The sequence below is a fragment of the Primulina eburnea genome, chromosome 14, assembly GCF_022965805.1.
Source record: "Primulina eburnea isolate SZY01 chromosome 14, ASM2296580v1, whole genome shotgun sequence".
Classification (NCBI taxonomy): Eukaryota; Viridiplantae; Streptophyta; class Magnoliopsida; order Lamiales; family Gesneriaceae; genus Primulina; species Primulina eburnea.
The window spans coordinates 25,472,531-25,488,814 of NC_133114.1; the positions used below are offsets into that span (position 1 = coordinate 25,472,531).

The 16,284-nt window shown below is 30.2% G+C and overlaps 1 protein-coding gene across 1 annotated transcript; it reads right to left on the reverse strand.

Annotated features, from left to right (window-relative positions):
• Positions 1–4,637: 4,637 nt before the first annotated feature.
• LOC140813077 (protein FEZ-like) lies at positions 4,638–7,281 on the reverse strand. Its single transcript, XM_073171502.1, has 3 exons — positions 6,932–7,281; positions 5,978–6,246; positions 4,638–5,411 (listed from the first exon to the last, which is right to left on the reverse strand). The coding sequence occupies exons 1-3, from the start codon at positions 7,137–7,139 to the stop codon at positions 4,770–4,772; spliced, it is 1,119 nt and encodes a 372-aa protein (XP_073027603.1). The 5' UTR covers positions 7,140–7,281; the 3' UTR covers positions 4,638–4,769.
• Positions 7,282–16,284: the final 9,003 nt, after the last annotated feature.

Consider the following 16,284-nt stretch of genomic DNA (forward strand, 5'->3'; position numbering starts at 1 on the left):
CTGTTATGCTTAAAAATTATTTTTAGATTCATGAATAAAATTTACAGAGATTGAGATTTTACCAGAGTGAGTGATGGAGGCGAGGCCCATGAGAAAAATAAAAAATAAATAAGATAAGAGAGTGATGGAGGCGCGTGAGACTTATTCCAATTTTTATATAAAACTTAAAAATGTATAATTCTACATTAATTTGGCGGGCTTTGGCGGGCCAGCCCGCCCCGTTTGGGCCCGCAACCCAAACGGGCTCAACCCATTTGGCCCGCCTCCAGACGGGCTGCTATTTTATCAACCCAACCCGCTCAATTTTTATAGCGGGGCGGGCCGGCCCGACGGGCCTAACCCAATTTGACAAGTATATGTGAAACGGTCTCATGAGTCGTATTTTGTGAGACATATTTCTTATTTGGATCATCCATGAAAAAATATTACTTTTTATGCTAAGAATATTACTTTTTATTGTGAATATCGGTAGGGTTGACATGTCTCACAGATAAAGATTCGTGAGACCATCTCATAAAAAACCTACTCATTAAAATATTAGATAAATTAAAATAATTTGATCATATAAAAAATAAATATATGTGAACATGCAGAATATCTTAGAGAAACTTTAAATTTCAAATTTTATCACCGCAAGAAATTCGCTCATTTTGGTCTCGTCAATTATCTATTACGAAATAAAAACGATAAACGTACATGTCATTTGGAAAAATATTTTAAATTTTGAGTAAAATTATTTATAAAATTTGAACGCAAAAAAAAAAAAAATTAGTTTGAGTAAAGGTAGTTGTTTTTCCACATCCAGAAGTCCTATTATTACTCAATTTATTTTCATTTTTGTACTCTAAAATCTAAAAATATTAGGTCTTTTGTGAAACGGTCTTAAGAATATTTATCTGTGAGATGAGTCAATTTTACTCATATTTACAACAATAATAAATAATACTTTTCATGAATGACCCAAATAGAAGATCTATCTTATAAAATTGACTCGTGATAACGTTTTGCAAATTTTTTGAAATCTAAAAGAATTATTCATTTCGTACAATATTATAACAATGATATAACTTTTTTGCTACTACCTTAGAACCATCCAAACATCTTAAAAATAACTACAAAAGCACATAACTAAATTAGAATTAATCCAAAATCACAAAAATGCACCAATCAAACATTATAAACCAAACAAATACTCAAAATGAAAGTTCACGATCTCAATAGACACTATTTTACTTGGACTAAAACTGTAATAATTCAACTGTTTTCGGTTTACATTTGAATTCCCTGCTATTGAAATAACAAGATAGATGTCAATACTAATATTTAAAAATAAATTTAAACAAATTATTATTATTTGTTTTAGAACTAAAAAGTAAATAATTATGTAGAACCATCATTTTTTCGAGACTTTCAATTATTTCAAATATATTCATAGGGTCACGTCACGTACACGGGCGGAGGCACATCAAGCCCGGGTGTTCCAAAAAAATTTACAAAATTTATATGTAATTTTTTTTATAATTTTGGATAAATTTGATATTAGTTCGGGTAGATCAATTTAAAATATTATAGAATTTTAGAGTTTAAAATTCTAGTCCGGGTAGAATCGGATACCTGGCTCCGCCACCGGGCGCGTAGAACTATCATTTTTTCCTTTTCTTTAGTCCGAACGGACTACATGAATGATTTTTTTTTTCTTGAACCATTAGAGAGAGTGGTGCGGTGCATCCACGAACAGTGAGGAAATCGAAGAAAGCTACAAAGGAGGTTAGAGTTATAGCAAGGGAAGCATTGGGAGTTAAGTCACCAATATACACTGGCCAGGAACCCTACAATGTACTTGGACTTCACTCTCAAGCTCGGAGCTCGCATCCTATACAACAAATACCCATGTCTTGGAATGCATTTGTGTACGTTCTCGAGGGCGAGGGGATATCTGGAAATCCACGATCTTCGTGTAAGAAAATTGGCTCATATCAAAGGAAGAAAAAACGTGTAAGAAATGTCGACGACCATTGTCTATAAATTTTGATAAAAGAATATGCGTACGCCACCTCAATTTTAGAAAATTGAGATGTGCATGCGCCTCTTCTTTTGACAATAAGGCTCCCGCAATAACTCATCGATGGTATAAAATTCCTATAAATAGCAGCGATTGAGGTCCCTAAGCACGCACCTCATAAGAAAAATATATATCATCTACAGAGTGTGTTGAGTGTTTGGAAGACATCAATCGGAGGAAAAACATAGAAATTAAAAATTCTCAATGGCCGGAGGTAATTGAGAAAAATCTCTAACACTTCGCCCGTATCAGTTGTAAATTTTTTGTGATGAATACTCTCAAGAACAGATAGATCAGACCATTGAAGGACCTCCGAGTTCCCTTTTCGTAAAGAATCATTCTCGCAGACAAAATTTATGGAGCTCAAATATCTATTTGACGTGGATTATGAAGCTCTGTAGATCATCAATGATAAGTTCTTCACTCAAATCAGCAAAACTAACCGATTTATTGACATATTTAAAAATCTCACATGAAATTAGTGATGTCGCCATATGAAATATTTTTATTGTGTGGGAGAAAAGTGAAAAGAAAAGTAGAAAATATGACCAATTTATTGGCCACACTCGAGTATAATTTAAGTGGAACAAAACTCTTTCATATATTAGGGTTTAGTTCTTGAGAATAATAATCGGTAATAAATTAGAGACTGATGCTACAGTCACGACGAAACTTGTACAATCATTTTTGCATCATAAAAAATAAATACATAAATTTTATTTATCAAATCTCGCAGTGTATTGAATACAAAAGGTCATAATATAATATCAAAATCTCACTACATAATAACGAAATATCATGTTATAATTGTTGTAAATATCGTTGTACGATATATTAGTTGTATATTTAACAGTATTCTAAATTAGATACATTTTGATTCGGGATAAACAAAAAAATTGTCCTTTGAGTTTGTTTTTATAGGTGTTTATTGTTCGAAGTGATCAAATTATGGTTTTAATTCGATAGGTTTGGTTTCTTTACAAATAATTTTTGTTACCATGTTAAAACTTGTGAGAAAAAGGATTTTAAAACTTGGCTTAGAAAATCAAAATAAAATCTATATAAAAGACAAATTTTACTTTTTTTTTGTCCCCTAAAAATTAATTACCAACCAAAGGAACAAATGAAATTGATACAAGATTTCATGTTTGCTTGCAAATTACTTTGGCCTTTACCATAACTAATAGTTTTGTCTCAGCAGAGTCGTGATTTTTCTGGAGCAATTCTATCATTAATATAATAATGGCTATTATAAATTTCAAGTTGAGACATTATGTCTGGATTTATTTGCGAAAGTTTTTAAGGAACAAAAAAAAATATTGTGAGACGATTTTATTGGTCAATTTTATAAGAAAAATATTCTATTTAGGTCTCTCATGAAAAATTATTATTTTTTATGCAAAAAAACATTGCCTTTATTGTAAATATGGTCAGTATTGACTAGTCTCATGAATAAAAATTCATGAAACCGTCTCATACACGTTATCATATTTTTTAAAAAATACATTAAACAGTTTATATATGCATAATATATTTGGTTTTGTGTTTCGAATATAATATTTTAACTCTAAACAATTTGTGTCCTGTCTCAGGCAAGTGATAATATTTTAAAGATGTGATGAACAAGTGATAATATTTTAAAGATATGATGAACTTTTAAAATCTTAAAAGATAAGTTATTGGAGAAAAAGTAGTAATTACATTAAAATAAATAAGAATATATTTTATGAGGAAAAAAATAATATTTTGTTCCAATTCATAATAAAATGAATCTTAGAAATAAAATTAAATACACCATTATATATATATATATATATATATATATATATATATATATATATATATATATATATATATATATATATATATATATATATATATATATATATATGTATGTCAATTCCTTTGGAAGTGAAAACGATTCATACACAGACCAGCTGCAGACAGAGTACATTTGGGATCTTGTCAGTACCATGAAACCATAGAATGACAAAGAAATTCATTATTTTTTTGAACAAGGAATCCCAATGCTTGACTCCATACAGATACTATTTTAATTTTGGAATCCCCTTAGATAATTAAATATATAATTTTTGTGGAGTAAAATAATTAATAATCTTTTAGATAAAGAAATTTCCAAAACTGTTGCTTTAAATGAAGGGGCCAGAATAAATATTTTCGTTCAATATGAAACTTATACTTCCACATTTTTCTCCAAAATCTGTTACATTGCTAACTCACTAGCACTGTACTTGTTCTAAAAAACTAACACAACTTAAGCTAAAAAATATAAATATATTCAAAAAATAATAATTCTCTCCTTTAACAGGATGAAATAATAGCTAGATATATAAACAAATTAACCAATAGCATCCCCATTTCGGTTTAGGATTTCCACTCTTAATTAATGCATTTGAAAACAATAATTTCTTGAAGTCAATGGCTAATATTAACAGCCATTAAAATTTAAAGAGGAGCTTTTAGTTACTACAAATTCGAAAACATTGAAGAAAAGAAAGAAAGAAACCCCGAAAACCCTAATTAATAAGCAAACTAACATTAAAAGTCTTCATCATAAATTTAAATGTATCATGTGCTTAAAAAAGAGAATCAACATATTAGCACTAGCTAGGCACATAATATAATCAGTGGATTATTTATATATATAAATTATATGCATCAATATATATTGTTATATAAGAATCAGTTACTTGAAATGACTGTTGTAGTCCTTGCTTGCCTGATCTGATATTGAATTCCAATCCCATAATCTATCCGAGTAAGCCGCCTGAATTGAGCCCGGAATCACGTTCAGAGCAAACTGTTGCTGCTGCTGTGGCTGAGGCTGCAATGTTGAGAAGCGGGAAAGGAGAGTGGGGACAATAATATTATTAGAGAATTGATGGTTTTCTTGATTTATTGAGTGATTATTCACCAATTTATGGAGATCGTCAATTGCATGTGAAGTAGATGAATTTGCAAATATGGTAGTGCATATTTGTTGGGAATTATTGTGAAGAAGAATCATTCTATCCCTTTCTACAGAACTTGGAGCAGCTGCATCAATGGTAGAAGCCATGTGTAGTAATGGATTAAGGTTGTAAGAATGGGATTTTGAAAGTGCAAGTGATGTTCCAACGTTTGTGCTACTACTAGGGCTCGATTCGCTCATGATCCCTTCGGTTTGGAATGTTTCGATTCCAAGGTCCATCGTTTCATGTTGTTTTTGTGTTGATTGTGACCCTCGTGAGGAAGACAAAGACGAAGCTTTTGCGTGGAGGGAACGAGGCAGAGATGGATGGTCTTCGACTCCAGCTCGTTTGTAGACTCGACATAGAGAAATTTCCGCCTGAAAATAGTAATAATTTAAGTTTCCAATAGATAAGATCAAATGAAATTAAAAAGATAACAGAAGAGTTTGAAATTTGAATGAAGATTAATGTCTTGCCCTGTCTTTTGGTCACAAGAATATTTAAAGAGTTTGAAATTGCGAACTCTATCCATAAATAAGAACAGAACTGAAATTATTTTCACGTGTCCTAATAAATCAGTTAAACTATTAATTCTTGCACTTTTTTCATGTGAACCCTTTAGTTATAAATCATGAAACAGCCTAAATACTGAAAATTGGACACGTCTTTTTAGATCTTGCGCCATGGATCTCATGAACTTTCACATAGTAATTAATGAATCAAGAACGAAACCAGTTTCTTCTTATATACATAATTTCATGGGATATATTATTAATCTATGGACATTTTTCAGAAGTGAGGTTTTCAACAAAATCAGAAATTAGAAACTTAAAATTCCTTAGAAAGAAGTTTCTTTTAGAAAGACCTAGATGGTAAAATTTCATTCTAGTTTTTTCACATATTTCCACCATTATTGATTATATCTTACTGAACTATCTCATACCTTCTGTAGGCGTTCGGTTTCGTGGTGAGGCAGTCGGTATTCATTCATGATCCAACTAGTTCGGATCCCTTTTGGGGCCTTGCCGGAGTAGAAAACAAGGGTTTTCTTCAGGCCAATAGACCTCAAATTCTCACTTCTAATCATTCTATCAGCTCCAGTTGCCTTCCAATATCCAGAAGTTGTCACACGATTAGGCCGATCCCCGTTGCGATACTTCCTATCTCTAGGCACATAGAAGTACCATTCTTTCTCCCCTATTGCAGCTAAAGCTAAGAAATTTAAAGCAAAAGGGGAAAAAAAATTAATTAAGTTCCATAAATAATAACACACACTTATGAAAAGTAAAAAGAACTCAATATATTGAGAACATATATAGTTTTAGCTAGCAAGATAACAGATCGGAGTAAAATATAATAGGTGTTCGACCGTTTGTCCGATTTTCTGTGATCAGTTGTAGTGATCAGTCAGAACAAACTTATAGATAGAAGCTCTTGAAATTCATTTCCATGCTTGTGGAAAAATGAAAATCAAGAAAGGAAAAAAGGGTTGATTTTCTCCAATTGCTCATACTGATCTATCTCTAGGAACTGGTTTCTAAAAACCCTTGGAAATTTTCTGTACAGCTTGCCGAAAATTGAAAATAAAGAATGTAAAGAAGGGGTTTTTTTTAATGATAAATTATGCCGATTCGACAGCATCATGCTGAAAGCCCTTGAATTGAAAATAGATGAAAAGAAATGAAAATCAAGAAAGAAACAGAAGGGATGATTTTCTACCATCGCAACATGAATTCGGCTAGTAAAAGCCCTTATGTATCTACATGCTTGCGTAAACTGAAAATCAAGAAATAAACAGGAGTGAACTATATAGTAGGTCTGCCACTGGAAAGGGTTCTTTTAAAAGATAAAAACACACATAGATTCACAAATATAACACAAGAAAACACATGTATACCAGGAAGTTCCCAAGGGTCATAGCGATAAAGGTCTAAAAACGTGATAAGTTCGACATTAAAACGCTTGCCCTCCACCTTACGGCGGAGGTAGAATTCCACCAGCTCTTCTTCTGTCGGATGGAAGCGAAAACCCGGCATGACCATGTCATGCTGGTGCTGATCATCTTCTTGCTTGTTAACAGTTTCATCTTCTTGACTATTGCTCATGGCTGCTGCTTCAGCTGCATTAATGCGATACAATTCTTGATTCAGACATTTTATACATGCATGGGATGAAGCGCAAGTGGAGACAGTTGTTCTTAGACAATATAATATCTAGAAGAGTTGTGGAGATCAGGAGGAAGAAAATGGTGAGATGAGTTTGAATTTGAGGGCCTACAATTGGGAAGATATATTGAATTTTTAGGTATTTAAAATCAGAAAGGGACATCTCATTTACAGGACAGGGTGGCCAAGTTTCTTTGCGGTGGGTTTGGACCCTTTTAATTCCGCCATTAATTTTGTTACTTTCGAAAATTATGGGGTAGGTTTTACTTAAAAATTCTGTAATTTTTAATTTTATTTTGTTATTATATTATAATAATTTTCCTCATCACCGTCATTATCTATCCCTCTAAAATATATATTATAATAATTTTTCCTCATCACCGTCATTATCTATTCCTCTATATATTTATATATTATAATTATAATAATTTTCCTCATCACCGTCATTATATATATATATATATATATATATATATATATATATATATAATTTGAGTGGAAAGTCATTACATAATTATTTTTTTTACACCAACTTAATTTGGACCGAAAAATTTATAGTTATTTCCTCATCTGCATGTATTTATTAATCTTGCTTCAAAAATAATATTAGTGTTGTGTATCCAAATGTTTTCTTAAAAAATACTTGCTCGGCTTTGTAACTTGCGTGTTTTTTAATTTTTGTCTTGTTATCGATCAATTCACTGTCTTTGTTCACTCATTTGTATTTTTATCCGAGTAAGAATGTCATCGAAAAGTGCTGATATAACAATGTAAATGGCCGAGGTTGTCACTCTGAATAAAAAAGATTAAAATTGAAAAAAAAATGTAGATTGTGAACTAAGACCATGGATTGACACGTAACAAAATAAAAGATGAAAACCATAGCTATATATGTTATAATTTATTTTTCACATTATTTTGCATTATTAACATTTTTCAGGTAATTTCCCATCACTTTAATGGTGAAAGATAGAGCAAAAATAGCTATATATATATGTCATAATTTATTGTTAATTCACATTATATATATATATATATATATATATATATATATATATATATATATATATATATATATATATATACGTCATAATTTATTGTTAATTCACATTATTTTGCATTATTAACACAATAAATATTGATCCACTTGGTTGATAAACTCATTCGCGAGTTGTATCTCCTGGACCCAACGCTTGACAGTATTCTTACCGACGTTAACGAACCATGAATGTGTGGCATCAGATTCATACATAGAATCTTGCCTTTGTGGGCTTGGAATGTACGAAATTAATACGAAAGCATATATATATATATATATATATATATATATATATATATATATATATATATATATATATATATATATATATATATTTTTGTGTGTGTGTGTGTGTGTTGAAACAGATTTAAGTACTCCAAGTGTGCACTGAATTTTTCTTAATAATGATGCAAGAATTAAACACTTGACACATTTGTATGCGTGTCTGTCTCCAATGTTGTATCTTTTGTGAGAAGTATTTCTCTTGTTATAGAATAGACCGAGCCATTATTATTGATTATAAACATAGAATTTTCAATTTAGAAATGCATTGGATATATATAATTAATTCTATTTAAATATAGTTTTCCATTTATAAAGGGTTGGGGTCTACAGCAGCTGCAGCCCTATAGCTATATCTTTTATATGCAATAATATAACTATATTATCCATTAACTTTTTTTGTCATGAAGTTATTTCAGATCTTCGTTTATATGGCTAAATATGCTATATTGACAATCGAACTATTTTAGAACCTTCTATATATAAATACAACATATATATATATATATATATATATATATATATATAAATTAAAATTCCATACTAATTATCTAGGCACTTAATGAAACAAAATAAATAAATAAAGATCAACTCCGATACTTTCCTAGCATTACCCCTAAACCTGTATCAAGTACAAAGAAGACGCAAAATAAGTTAGGTTTCATTCTCTATTTAATAACATTCGTGATAAGGAGTTGCGAGTAACTCGATTCACTTGTGAGTAGTTTGCCAGGACTTCGTCTGAAAGTTCTATTTCAATTGAGAGCACGGCCTCTCTAGTAGCTAATCGTGTCGAGCTCGAGTATATTTTATTTGGAGCTACTATTTAAGAGTCATGTTTATTCACTTTTTCTTCCGTTAATTAATGGAATTCCAGCTAAATTCTGAAATATTATTGATTTGACAAACAATAAAATCAGGAACATTATTTACAATTTTGATAATGTATAGTCACTTCTTTGCAATTCCCGTCCTCATTGTTGTCAAATTTTAATATCAGTTCTACATATTTCAATTTTTGACAATTTTAATAATTTTCATCGAGAGTGCTACTATGGTAATACGTACACGTCATATCAGCGCCACATTGATGCAACATAGGCGTCACATTGGAAAAAAAAGGATTAAAAAAGTGCAAAAGAAAAAAATTAGCAAATTACGACGGAAATTGGACAATATAGATGAACAAAACCCTAAAAAGACAAATATAAAAGACTAAAAATTGCAATTTTCCCAAAAAATATTGGCCTGAAAGGAGACTTAATTAGCCATCTCCAACTAATTTTTGAAACAGAAATTAAAGGTCTCTCGATACACATATCGATCGAATTCATGTAATTAAGATGATCAACAACTCAATCAATCTCTAATAATGCAAATACAATTAATATCCGATCGAGTCGTTCGAGTAGACGCGATTAAAAACAGACTTTGTAATTATCAACCATAATTACTAAATAGTTAACTTTCATTTAATTTAGTTAACAGGTAGTTTAGACTAGTATAGGGTGGTGTTGGGGTAGACAATTTGCTGCACGCATATGACTTAGGTTGGGGACGCCAGTGTATTGCATGTGTTGGGGTACACTAATCTGCATAGTCAAGTGAACCCCGTGACCACTCTAATAATTTAAAACATTAGAATTCATTCCTTTTTTTTTTAATATAATTTTTATTATAATTATTGTACTCTAGCCCTATTTTTATTCAACGTACTATTTAATTTTATATATGTGTAATTTAATTCTTAAAACATATATAATTGGTCCCTCTAATATCACTTTATTTTGTATCTTATGCTGCATATTTTGGTACAAGGTGCGCCCCCTTGTCACAAATGCTGCGTAATTCCTAGTCAATTAAGAATAATTAATTTATGATATCATTTATAAATTTATCCATGTTCTAATTAAACTACTAGGACTAATGACTTTTTGGATTTTGAACTTGTAGAATTTTTTTTAAAAGAATTTTGTAAGAAAAATAAAATTTCAAATTCGAGTTTTAGGTTCGAATTTCATTGATCTCGCTCCAAGCTTTGTTTTAAACTATATTTTTGAACTCTTGGGCTTTATTAAAAAGATTATATTAGGATTTTAGCTTGGCGAGTTGCATGTTAAATATATCTATAGATTAAGAATATATCAAAACTAAGAATTATTGATAAGATAATTTGATCTTAAATTACATCAGAATATATTTGAATATATATGTTTAAGCTAATCCAAAATTCAGTTATTTTAACTACAAATTATTAAAAATGTTTATTTGTGTCAAGTAAAAAATGCATATGTTAGCTCGATTTATTCACATTCACTATCCAAATTAGGGAGTTTCCCTGGCGTCATATCGTGGAGTTAAAAAAAATTAATTTTAGCCTATGAAAATTAGAATCAGCTATCAAATTTTAGGTACTCTTTTATTTGTATTTCCAACGTTTAGGATCGGTGGAGATCTCTAGAGAGAGGATGATAAATATCTCGCAAAATTTTCTTCTCCCGAGCTTAAGAGACCTCAACTAGCGTCAGCAATCAAAGATCAAATCTCAATCTTCGGAGTGCAATATACAACTTGTAAAATTAGTGCGAAAAAAGTCCAACTGAATTCAGTGAAACAAATCTTTTAAAAATCAGTAAACGAAGATCAGCACACAATAAAAACGAATGAAATGCGGAAAAGTAATTGCACATAGATTTGTTTTTAGAAGTTTGAAGGACAAATCTCTTTTATGTCTCTCTTTCTTCTGTTTCCAGAAAGATTCCACTAAAAGACTATGATAATATCAAAGATTGCAATTATCCACTTCAGTAGGACTCACAAATGCCTTACTGAAACTCTTAATACTCAACTTAAACACTTTGGAATAATAATATGCACATAAAAACAATTTCTCTCATTACAAGAATTACACTTGAAATAATAAACATTTGATATACTTGTGAATGAAAAACTTCAGCACAGATGATCCTGAAAATATATCTGATTAGACTTGGAGTGTGTTCTTAATAATATATATTAGTGGGACTTAAATCTCAGATAAATTGTGTAGGCAATTTGTAGAGTGTGTAGAGTTTTTTGATTCTTGAATTTGATCTTATACAGAGAGATTGCAACATTCAGATTTGAACGATTATAATTTAGTTATATTGAGGCCGTAATAGAAATAGAACTTGATGTCAATTTTCATTTGATTTTTTCATGAAATAGAATATGACAATAAATATCTGAAACACTGATATAAAATGGTCCGGTTGACACCAAGATTTAATAGGGCAAGTCAATTCGTCTTCCCAAACTGAAATCAGTAAGCCTATATAAAGATGTCTTTGAGAAGATTTCAAGTGGCCTTCTCAAATTATTTGTTTCTACTAGTTTGTATTTTTTATTCAATTTTATTAATTGTCACCTTATTGTTGACATTGCATCAGACACTTCAGGATTTTCGGGAGCCACACCATTATGTCTGATGCCTATCATATCAACACTCCAATGAAAAATAAATAATTTCGGAAAAATATGTAAATTAATGGACTTAGACCGTGAATGCTTTGCAATGGGACAAAAAATGAAAAACGTTGCGATTTATATAATCGGAAAAAAAACTTTTCTAAATATCAATCTCTAGGACAAAAAATTCAACACAGCATAACGATTTGCTAGATCTTTTCGCTTTAAACTTGACATATCAGACCCATGTGCTTTGGTGTTACATGAATAACATTATTTTTGTTCGGTAATGGAAAGCCAAACCGTGTCTCATTAGACAGACATGTGACTTTGGTCCTCGCAGGTGGGCTAAAATAAAATAAAATAAAATAAAATAAATTTTCACGTATAAATTTTCTGAAGATAATTAGTATTTTTTCTTATCCTTGTGAGAAATTCTCTTTAATATTTCATTAATATGTTCTTGACTTTATATTTATTTCTTTATATTTTATTTGCGCCTACAATAAAATTATACACAAAAATTTGTGATACAGTGTCTCACGAGCCAATTTTGTTATACGGGTATCCTATTTAGGTTATCCTTGAAAAAATATTACTTTTATGCCAAAACTATGACTTACTATTGTAAATATGGGAAGGGTTCATGACGCGTCTTATGGATAAAGATTCGTGAGATCGTTTAACAAGAGACTTACTAATAAAATTAATGTTACAGTTTTCGATTTAAATCTAAGAATCGTGTTAAATAGCACACCGAATTTTCAAAAAGTCCTTATGAGCAGGGAATTCCACCGCGAATTTGTTTTCAAAGACAAATGAAATTACCCCGTCAAGTAAACCAAAGCAATACAGGACTTTCGATCAAATTCATGAGTTCTTTTTCCCGTAATTCTTATGATTGTATGCATCTCAATTGGAAAGGTATGGCTGTGTGTAAAATGATTTTAATTAGGATCAAATTGCATTAATTAGATAGGAAAAATCTTCCAATTTAATTATTAGGAAAAATACCCAAAAGTTTTCCACTAAGTTTATCTACTTTATGGTTGTGTATCGATTTCGGTCCTTTTTTGTGGGAGTGTTGACGTAGCGACGGAAAATACTGACATATCCAGCACGACGTCAACAGTCTAAAAAAAAACCGAAAATCAGGACATAAACTAACTTACATAAGAAAAACCCAAAACTAAATACTTAACAAGGCTAAAACACAAAATATGATAATTTAGAAGATATTTTTTACTATTATCCTTAATTATTAATTTAAATTTAAATCATCATTACCAAACAAATTACCACCGAAATTTGAAATGATGTATACCAACTTGAGCATTTTATTCATGAAACTTGGAATTTATGTTTATTCTGACACACGGAGTTTACATAATATAATAATCTCCTAAAATTAAATATCTCAAGAAATTAAATTTATATTTTGAAAACGTAAGATGATCTGAACTTTGGTTCTAAAAAATTAATGAAAAGGTAAAGGATTTTTTTTTTTAAAAAAGGAAAAAATTAGGGCTGGGCCATTCTAGAGAGAACCGTATATCAATAAATGGAGATACATATTTGTCCCACAAGAATCCCGTGGTCTGGACCATTCTGGCGGTTGTCAACCCTAAAATTTGTAATTATTCTTCCTTATATTTCAAATCATTTTTTTGTTACGCGGAATACATTTTACAAGTACATAAGTTCAAAAAAGTTACTTACTTATTGAACTTTTGTATATATACTACAACTCGTTACGATAATCATGGCACCAATTAGAGAATCAAACACGATTTCTATTAATTGGAATATTTGGACCGTTTATATATATACTCGACGATACTGTTCTTGAGTCAAATAAATTCGTTTGCACAAATTTTTGATGACGGGCTTCTCTGATCTTTTACCTCGCTTCCTTCTCCTTAGGCTTGAATTCGATTAATTGGACACAATTTAATTTAGGGCAAACAAATTTATTGTAGAATTTAAGTGTTTCTTGTTTCACTAAAAGTTATAGGTGTTGTTGTAACGGTGTAATTTCAATTACGTAAATTGTGCAACAGCTCAAAGACTAATACTGATATTTAAAAAAAATGATCCATTTTATACTTGGCAAGAATATTTTTAAAAAATTGAGACTAAAAATTCATAATCATAAAATGCTGATGATGATATGATAAATGTCATCATTACTAATTATATATAGATAATCGTGGTTTATTCTAACAATAATTTTTTTTGAAATAATACTATTTCTTTTGAGTAAAATAATATATACCATAGCTTTGACCATCTTTTAGGCATGTGTTCCTTGGGTTTTCGAACATGATAAAATAGGTTTAATTCTTTCTTGCCATGTAATTAAAGATGTGAGTCGAATTAAAGAATACCATTGAAAATGTGAAATTGTATTTGATAAAATCAGTAGTATTTTTCAAATAATATATGCAGTGGAAATACAAAAAAAAAAATTATTTAATTATCAAATAAAATAGAAATTTTAATATCTATTATCCCCTTGGAAAAGTTCCAGTAAATTTAGCCTATTCTGGAAGGAGAATGAATCTTGAAATTTGCAATTGTCACTTGTAATTAAGGGTTATGGAGATACTGAAATTATATAAACTTTACTTATATATGGTTGTAAAGTTTGATGTGTACCAAACCATCCGTGCGTAAACAAAATAAAACTTTTGATAATTGAGACAAGCTTCACCTTCCCGTAATTTTCATAATGAGATATTATATATATGAGAAAATCTTTATTTATAGAAACTTTTGATAAAACTTTTTTTTTCTTGTTCTTTGAATATTTTATGTGATTTTAATTTTTTTCTGACATAATAGAAATGTGATGTTGACATAACGGAACATGACATTGATGTGTACAGTATCACACTATCACTCACGCGAAAAAAAATAGCTAAAATTGTCAAAAATATAAAGATACATAAAGAAAAATAAAATCGCAAAGAATCAAACATACAACACCAAATATAAGGACGGCGTAATCAATATTTTGAATTTGATTCTTTTTATATAAAATTTTCACGAAATTACCAGAGAATGTAAATCAAGAAATAGTTATTCGGATCATTTAACAACATGCATGGTCCAATCTTGTTCTTGTGCCAGGAAAATAATATAGAAGTAAAATCAAATTTGTGGTTCCAGAAGAGATGAGACAGATGGACCAAATGGGTTCGAAGCCAACCAATATGCCGACCAAATTGGTCCGTCGCAACATATTCGCCGTCGGACCAATCATGTTATAATGTGTACCTGTCAGGATCGGTTGTCTCATGTTATAAACTCGTATTTAATATAGTATTAGGATTTGTGGACATCAGTTTAAGATTCAATTAGGTTGCATTCATTTTATTGTCTCACATTAATGTAAAAGTCTAAGAGACGCAATTCGAATCAGATAATAGGGAAAATCATATTTTGTTTATGCAACTTGTAAGTTTTTTTTTTTTCATTTGTTATCGTGCTAAAGATCAATTCATTATCTTAGTTTAATAATTTACGCATTTTTTTTCGACTTTAGTACTATTTCAGAGAGTGATGGTGTGAAGCTGGAAATGGTAATGTGATATCGGAAATAATTATGACGTGACGTCATATATTACTGAGATGTTCGGCCCATAAGATTAAAAATGTAAAATAACGAAATTAGAAATATGATTTTCCCTCCAAGATTTTCATCGAAGTATTTATCAATATCAAATGATAATATATAGTCGAATAACAAACAAGATTGAAAAATCAATATAAACATTTAGAGTAGATCTTTTGTGAGACGGTCTCACGAATCTTTATATGTGAAACAGGTCAACCCTACCGATATTTACAATAAAAAGTAATACTCTTAGCATAAAAAATAATATTTTTTCATGGATGACCCAAATAAGAGATCTGTCTTACAAAATATGACTCGTAAGAATGTCTTACACAAGTTTTTGCCAAATAATCTATGGATCTCTAAATAATAAACACATCATTAGTCAAAATGTCACTTGTGAAAGGGTCATAAATTGGACATTTAAACTTTAAATTATGGCTCGAAATTTTGATGCACACCCAAGAATTTTGAGCCTCGAACGTGGGCATTAAACAAACGAAGAACAAATTTTGATCTTAAATGAGACAGCAACTTCTCATGACAAAACTTAAATAATTTGTCCAAAAACCTTTTCGAATTCACATGTAATAAAAATTAACTTTGGAACTAATCCACATGCATTAGATCCTAAGCTTGATCAGATTAGTTGACGTACATGTTTTGTTTCATGGAATTCTTTGTTTTTAATTCAAACG